General features: G+C 32.7%; 1 protein-coding gene across 1 annotated transcript in view; it reads right to left on the bottom strand.

Moving 5' to 3' along the window:
- Positions 1 to 977: 977 nt before the first annotated feature.
- The window catches only part of LOC114333011 (digestive cysteine proteinase 2), a 47,285-nt gene continuing 39,642 nt past the window's right edge, over positions 978 to 8,620 (bottom strand). Inside the window, exons 9-11 of the mRNA XM_050649036.1 lie at positions 5,751 to 5,859; positions 5,508 to 5,695; positions 978 to 1,405 (exon numbers count right to left, since the gene is read on the bottom strand). Coding sequence (XP_050504993.1) covers positions 1,219 to 1,405; positions 5,508 to 5,695; positions 5,751 to 5,859 — 484 coding nt within the window. The 3' untranslated portion in view covers positions 978 to 1,218. The remainder of the gene's footprint in view (positions 1,406 to 5,507; positions 5,696 to 5,750; positions 5,860 to 8,620) is intronic.

The raw sequence follows: 8,620 nt of genomic DNA, 5'->3' as shown, positions 1-8,620 counted from the left end.
ATGATCGCATATATTAATAATATAGGTATGCAAAGTCCGCAGATAGTGTGCTACTTTTTTATAAACAAAATGGCGCTGAAAATCGTGTTTTTTTCAATTTTTGCTCTATAACTCCAAAGATTTTAACTTTACACCAAAAACACCCAAATAGAAATTCAACGTAATTGAATTCTGCATAGAGACGTGTTTTTCCCGATTTACTTCGACGATTTTCGTCGCAGTAAATCGGGAAAAACACGTCTCTATGCAGAATTTAATGACGGTGAATTTCTATTTGGGTGTTTTTGGTGTAGTTAAAATCTTTGGAGTTATTGAGCAAAAATTGAAAAAAAAAACACGATTTTCGGGCGCCATTTTGTTTATAAAAAAAGTAGCACACTATCTGCGGACTTTGCATACCTATATTATTAATATATGCGATCATAAGATTCGATTCCAGCAATAAAATTGCTGGTAAATAACTTTTCCCAAAAATGGCCTATTCTCCGATAATCTGCCCAGACTACAGGTATTTTTGCATATGTCTGATTGGTCGAAGTCTCTGTTTTTGATGTGTGCTTCATGCTCGTTTATTCAGACACTTAATGCTCTGGTGGTTTCTCTCACATACAAATTGTTGCATTCACAGGAAATTTTGTGGATGCCTTTCTTTTATCTCTATTGTGTATTGTTAAATTTGGATTTGGACAGAATAGATCTCAGTGTATTGTTTCGTTTTGAATGTTTTACTTATTTCTTATCCTTTTTAATTTTTTTTGTGGTCATCTTTACATCCCTTCTTGTGAGCGTTTCTGGATTTAGTCTTGTTTTTTTTTTGTCTCCTTTCTTTAATGTTGTGATATTAGTTGTTTATAAATGACCATGTATGACTATTTTTTATTAAAACCTTTGTTAGGAGGCTTTTTCTTCCTGAAATGCATTTTCATCAGAGATTAGAGTATGTGTTTTGGGTAAGTTGGTATAAAGATAAAAAAAAATAAAAATAAACGCATTACTTTACTTTTAAATCACAACACAATATCAATTTTGGAAAAATGTTAAACTATCATAATTTTCAATGTAACCTACACAATTTTATACCTAATAAGATAAATAATATCAAAAAATATTTCGAACTGAGAATTATAAGGCATATGTATGATTCTAATTTTTATTTCCTATACTATTCTATTCGAAATACTAAAAAAGAGAAGAATTCATGTTAAAAATTAAATATGTTTACATGGTAACGTATGTTGGAGTGGTCATTACTCCGCAATTATTATTTTTGGATGACATTAGAACGTATCCGTCGTTTCCCCAATAAGTTGACCAACTATTTTTGACTAACCAGTATTTATTTCCATTTATAATTCCATATCCTACAGCCAATACAGCGTGATCTAAATCCTCCTCCTTATTTCCACTAAAACAAGTAAATAAATAAAACATTAAAAATGTATTAAACATTTTCAAAATCGTTGCAACCCGAAAACGCAGCAGCATTATATTCTAGTTATATATCAGAGAGTGCAGCAAGCGTCTATACCGGTTTCGGTACTTTTTCCCCTCGTCAGTAGACACATATGCTCTTCTCTCTGACTGAACCAGGATACTCCGACGCGTACATTCTCGGATTGCAACGAGCGAAAAGGCTGGGATGCCGTAGCGACATCTGCTAATAAAAAGACTAAGTTTTCAATCTAATAACACATAAAACAATATTAAAATATTATTCTACATCCCATCAGCTTAAAAACAGTGGGAACCTTCTCTGGTAACGAATCTCCGAAGCTTCTAAATAAATAAAAATTTGACGCAATTTTCTGATATACACACAGTCAAACTGTAGTTTCAAGAAAACGAAAACGCATCATTATCCAAATCATTTGTCATAATAGTTAATTATAAACTAGATTGATTAACTGGAATTGTTTCAAGAATTTAATAAAAATATTTTATTTTCATATGACAACTACACTCAACTAAAAAAAGACGATCCCCATTTTATAGAGAAGAAGACATATTTTTGTGTCTTCTGACACAAAGTTCGTAGGCTGGCACATAGATGGCACTACTGGTATTACATCCATATGATTTTTAACCTGCCATAACCTTCAAAAGATGCGTGTATAAATTTAGACGGCTGTCGAACTATTAGTTTATGAAATATAGCATTTTGAGTGAAGCAACTTGTGTTAGTTAAAACATGATAAAAAGGAATTTCGTGTCTTAATGAAGCATTGCTTTTTGGTGAAAAATACTGTTGAGCCAAGGTTGGGCTTGATACAACATTATTCGGACTGTGCACCAGAAAAATCAACTGTTGAGAAGTGCTTTGCTCAGTTTAAACTAATCGAAATGAGCACCAAGGGCGATGCAAACAGTGGACGCCCTTAAGAGGCTGTTACCGACGAAAACAAAAAAAGTCCACAAAATAATTTTGGATAGCCGTAAAGTGAAGTTGTTCGAGATAGCTGAGAATCTAAAAATATCAAAGGAACGTGTTGGATATATTGTGCATGAATATTTGGGTATGCGAAAGCTCTGTGCAAAGTGGGTGCCGCGAGAGGGCACAATTGACCAAAAACAACAACGAATTGATGACTGATAAGTGTTTGAATCTGTTCAATCGTAATAAAACCGAATTTTGTAAACCGAGTGGACTGCACGTGATAAACCGACTCCAAAGCATGGAAAGGCGCAACAGTCGGCTGGCAAGGTTATGGCATCAGTATTTTGGGATGTGCATTGTACGAAATAAAATATGTACATATGTGAGAGTACGAATATACTTTCAGAGGGTGTGGACTGTAGTTAGGGATTGCTAGTTTACTGGTTCAAGTGGGAGTATAAAGGTTTTATACAGACAATATTCATATGTATAATAAAGTCTGACTAAGTTGTGAAATCTTGTCCGGAACACTGAAGCCGGTCACATACGAGATGACTGTTACCATACCACGTGCCTCGCGTTTTGACTGTTGCGAAATCGTGTATGGCGTCACTCCCGAATTACTGTTCGTGCACGTATTGCTATTGTTCGTTTCAGCCCAAAAGGAAGTCTGGACCGTCAAGAGATGAGCGGTACCGACTTGATATGTCGAAAGATCGTGGCGAAGAGATTGCACCCTCACGTGTGAGTGGTACTTGTTGACCGTCGAACGGCTGATGAGAGAGAGAGGTTCACCCTTTGGCGGGTGTACGAGAAGGGAGAGAATTCTCAATCCCAAATTGTCCAAATATTGTCTGTCTGTAAGGGTGAGGAGAGAGGGCAAGATATAGGAGGGATGAAATGGTACTATTGAACAAGGCTGGCTTGAGATTTATTTAAAGTTAAGGGTTTTAATAAGAGATTAAACACAGTAAAAAATATGATATTTTTGACATGTGAAAATTGAACACGCATGGTATAATATACATGGACTATCTTGAAAATGAAAAAAACTATTAACAGCGACTATTGCATTGCGTTATTGGAGCGTTTGAAGGACGAAATCGCGAAAAAACGGCCCCAATTGAAGAAGAAAGTGCTAGTTCATCTAGACAACGCACCGTGTCACAAATCAATGAAAACGACGGCAAAATGTCATGAATTGGGCTTCGATGTGCTTCCGCAGCTACAATATTCACCAGATATGGCTCCAGAGAATACCACATGTTCGCTGACCTCAAGAGAATGTTCGCTGGAAAGAAATTTAGCACAAATGAAGAGGTTATCGCCAAAACTAAGTTATTTTGAGACTAAAAACAAATTGTATTATAGAAATGACATTGAAAAGTTGTATGGCCGTTATAAGCGTTGGATCGCCCTCGAAGGTAACTATATTGAATAATAAACCAAATTTTATCAAAAATTTTTTTTCTATGTTAGCCTACGAACTTTTCAGCCCAACAATAGGGAACTTGCACTAAAAAATTTTTTTGCATAAAATTGTTAATTTATGTTTTAAAATGTTATATTCAAAATATTACGTCGTAACAATGAATAGTGTACGTACAACATCTGATCAAAGTTCCGCGCCTAAAATTTCCGTTTCAAACAACTTCAAAAGCGAGAGCTGGGATCTGACGTCATAGGCCACTCGTATCGTTTGCCCGTTCGGTTGGCTATTGCATTTAATGCAGTTTGCCCATAGATAAATAATATAGTTGAAATATCTTGTTTTACTCTGTGGCAAAAATGATTTTTTCTGTGACAGGCAAAATATTAACATTTTATCTCTGTTGACATGTATCAAAAAGTTCTTTTTTATGAAATTACTTTTGTCGTTTCTTGTGTTGAAGAACAAAGAAGAAACAAGTAACTTAAAAATAAACAAAACTTTTAGTAATAAAAGTAAGTAACTAAAAAGTATTGGTGCTACTATAGAATGCGGTCTACAGTCGGGTTTCTACTATAGCTTGCGGTCTACCGAGGGATGCGGTGTAAGTATAAGCTGAGATGATAAAGATATTAACTTGTAAAATTACAATAATGATTCTTCTTATTTATGCGTATTATTAACTTTGTAAAGAAGGATTTTGTTGGCTATGTACACGTTCTATCGGTACGTCTGCTAATCACCATAATCGTTTCTCAGAAGGCTTTGAACACAATAATGAAAGGCTCCAGGTGTAAGTATAAGCTGAGATGATAAAGATATTAACTTGTAAAATTACAATAATGATTCTTCTTATTTATGCGTATTATTAACTTTGTAAAGAAGGATTTTGTTGGCTACGTACACGTTCTATCGGTACGTCTGCTAATCACCATAATCGTTTCTCAGAAGGCTTTGAACACAATAATGAAAGGCTCCAGTAGGTACTAATAAACATTACAATAAAATATAATCTTTATTATAATGCAAATTAAACCGTAATCTTTTCCAGGATATACGAAATCCTTCGATTAGAGGTAGCTAGATCAAACCCACGGGGTAAACCGTATACTATAATATAATGGTACCAAACTATTGTTATAAACGGTTTAAACATGCTTATTAATAACTCTTACTTATTTGCCTTGACACCTCGCATTTCTCCAATAGAATAGCTTTCACTACTTTTTATAAAAGTAGTAAGAAAGGTAAGTTGTCAGACTTACCCTCGTCCGTCATATTATGCGTTTTAAACTCTTTACAAAGTAGCACTAAACTTTATCAATTTCAGTTTAAAACTAAGCTGATTGGGGAACTACTTATTACAATATATAAGATGAACATAAATAATACCTAGGAATTTTCCATTAAAGACGATTAAAATGTAATATACCCGTGATACATACCCTAATCGCATTGTTTCCGACTGCTGGGCCCGGTTGACCGTGGCCCGTGACGTCGGACCAATAGAAGGACGTTCAAAAGCCTCCTAAGATATTTGAATTTTATAGCATTTTCAAAGCGTCGTAATTAGCGTACGGGTTAAAAATATTTGTTTTTTTCGCATGCAAGCGTTTTAAGATCATGTTACCTTATGTTTTTTAATATCATTTTAATATTTAAAAATTTATGCAAGTTCCCTATTATACTATACATTAAACTCACCATTGAGGGTCATAATAAACTCCATTGGAATAGAAACTAAACGTTTTGTGACTGGCATCTATAGCAACACTGATGGGTCCATGACGAACCAAAGCCATTCTTAAAGCATTTTCATCACCACTCGTCACATTCACCCATCCTGTAATGTGAGCTACCTTCGGAACGGTGTTTGAGTGACAGTAGCCATCCTAAAAAGAACCGTTTGTGATACTTATTTTATAATATTGTTAAGTCTCAACTTACTTGTCCCAAATATGGACCATAATCTTCTTCAGTTGGAATTCCGCCATGTTTAAGCATCCACTGATAGGCTCTAAAGTCTTCACCACCATCGCAACCATTGTTTCCATATCTAGAACATTTGTTTAAAAATTAATGATAAATAATTACACTTTTATAAAAAATAACTTTTTATAATAAAACGTTTTCATTATTTATAGGACCCAATATAAAATTATAAACTATTTTGTTGTTTCAATTTCTGCCATAAAAAAATTTTGTATTCTTTTTCTCATGAGCATCTTTCAGTGCGTCACAGTTTTTCGATTTCTTTCTAACGCATTAAATTGTATGTGACAGAAAAAAAAACACGTCCGTGATTACAGACATTTATAATATTTATACTAGTTGTCGATAGATGGCGCTATAATCGAAAAAAAATTATTTATGAATTATATAATATATCTTCGAATATAATCTGTACAATTTATAAGACTATACAAACCAAAGAAAATACCATTTTATAAATGCAATAAACACAATTGATTTTGTTTTTATGCCAAATTGCAAATAAAATGTGACAACCGTCAGATTTAACTAAAATGTCATGTTAGAATAATAATTGTTATAAATGTGTATTATCACGGACTTACCTTTTCTTCTATCATTTGTGACGCACTGAAAAATGCTCATGAAAAGGACCATAATTGACTATTTTAGAGGCATATTTTCTCTAGCGGATTTAAACTCATATAAACCAAAGAAAATATTTAAAATGGTATATATAATATTTATATATAATAATTAACTTATAAAATATGAACTTTAAGTATATTAACTTTTAATTATTTATTTTAAAAATTAGAAAAACATCCGCAACAGCCGGGTTTCGAACTCAAAGGTACTCTCGACCTGCAGTCTAATGCTCTACCACTGAGCCACCATGAATTTGTAATTATGGATTTGTTGACGTAATTTAAAATGGAATCTAAATGTCATTGCATTATTCACATTTTTAAAATAGTTTGAAATTTAAAAAATCGATTTATCCATAATGAAAAACTGGAACGAACATGTAAACCGAATGGAACCATATAGATTAGCGAACATCTGTAAAAACAACAAGCCCGATAGCAGAAGACCCGTTGGAAGGCCGCCGAAAAGGTGGAAAGACAATGTACAGTCAACATCAACTGAAACAGAATAAGAGGTAGACAAACAAGAGTAATCCTAGTCGCCCACATAAGAAGAAGATTTATCCATATAACAGCAGTTAAATATTGCATTGTTAGCAAGTTCTGAGCTATTCTGAAAATTTCAGGTGTCTAGGTAGCCTAGAACTGTGTTTAAAATGGATTACAAAATTTGCGGAGACAGTGGCAAAGACGAAGCCAAGTAGATAAAAACGTTTTAAAATTACTGTTTAACTAAGTAAAAAATTACTAAAAGTCAAAGTTTTAAAGTTTTCAACCTAATAGAAATATTAAAAATATTGAAAAATATTAAAAATATTCTTAAAAGATATTTAATTGAAAACTTATTGGACCATTTTCCTGGTAACACCTCCATGGCGTCTAAAAATTGCAAGCCAGATGGATGCTGAAGCGAAGAAGACAAGAGGGAATTCAAAAACTTACAATCCACGACTTCGTCTGTTCACAGTGGCGTGCTGGAACTTTTCAAGCGGCCCGGTGATTTTATATAAAAGCGGCCTCCCATCCTCATTTTACATTCTATTTTCAGGATGTTTTAATCGTTATTTATAAAACAAAAATACAAAAATATAAATTATTTTTAATCAAACATTAAACTTTAAATTCAATGAAATTGTTTAAAATTTGCTGTTTTATTATTTAAGAATAAGCAATCTTACAAATAATAAATATATATATATATATATATATATATATATATATATATATATATATAATTTCCTGAATAAATATATTAGTCCATGGGGTGAGACCGCTCCCGTCCGAAAAAATTTCTGATTCGGTTTCTTTGTGGATTCCTATTCAAAAATGTCTCCTTTAAACAAATCTGAAGGGTGCCGGGCGGAATTTTTGGGCAGAAATTGTTTAAACAATTTTTTTAAACAAATACAAAAGATCACGTTTTTTTTATTTAGGACATTTATTTTTAGGTTTTCTGGGTCATTCTAAAAAAGAAAGATATTTTTCATTTTTTCCTAAAAATTGATAGTTTTCGAGTTATAGGCGATTTAAAATCTGAAAAATGCGAAAATACGCATTAAAAACTCATATTTAAATTAGTATTTTTGAGGTTGCCAGATACTTAAATTGAAGATTATACCTTGATCTTCAAGATTCTGAAGAGTGATCGCGTCTAATCTTAATTTATACCGTTGGTTTTTAATTGTTAAATATGCGTGTTTATCCGATTTTTTTGCCGGTGCGGCGAGCTGTATCTCAAAAATCTCCTATTTACCTCCGAAAAATATTTTTTCTATATTCTTTGGGATATTCTAAATAAAATAAGTTTCTTGGCATTTTTCTCAAAAGTTAATAGTTTTAAAGTTATAAGCGATTTAAAATTCGAAAATTGCCAAAACAACGCATTTTTGGATTTTAAATCGCTTATAACTTTAAAAACTGTTAACTTTTGAGAAAAATGTCAAGAAACATAGTTTATTTAGAATGTCCCAAAGAATCTAGAAAAAATATTTTTCGGAGGAAAATAGGAGATTTTTGAAATATAGCTCGCCGCACCGGCAAAAAATCGGATAAACACGCATATTTAACAATTAAAAAACAACGGTTTAAATTAAGGTTAGACGCAATCACTCTTCAGAATTTTGAAGCTGAATGTTAAAACTTCAATTTAAGTATATGGGAACCTCAAAAATACTAATTTAAATATGAGTTTTTAGGCCT

Source organism: Diabrotica virgifera, chromosome 4, assembly GCF_917563875.1.
Source record: "Diabrotica virgifera virgifera chromosome 4, PGI_DIABVI_V3a".
NCBI classification, from domain to species: domain Eukaryota; kingdom Metazoa; phylum Arthropoda; class Insecta; order Coleoptera; family Chrysomelidae; genus Diabrotica; species Diabrotica virgifera.
Note: the sequence above shows the minus strand (reverse complement) of the source record. Positions and strands in the feature narration are given on the sequence as shown.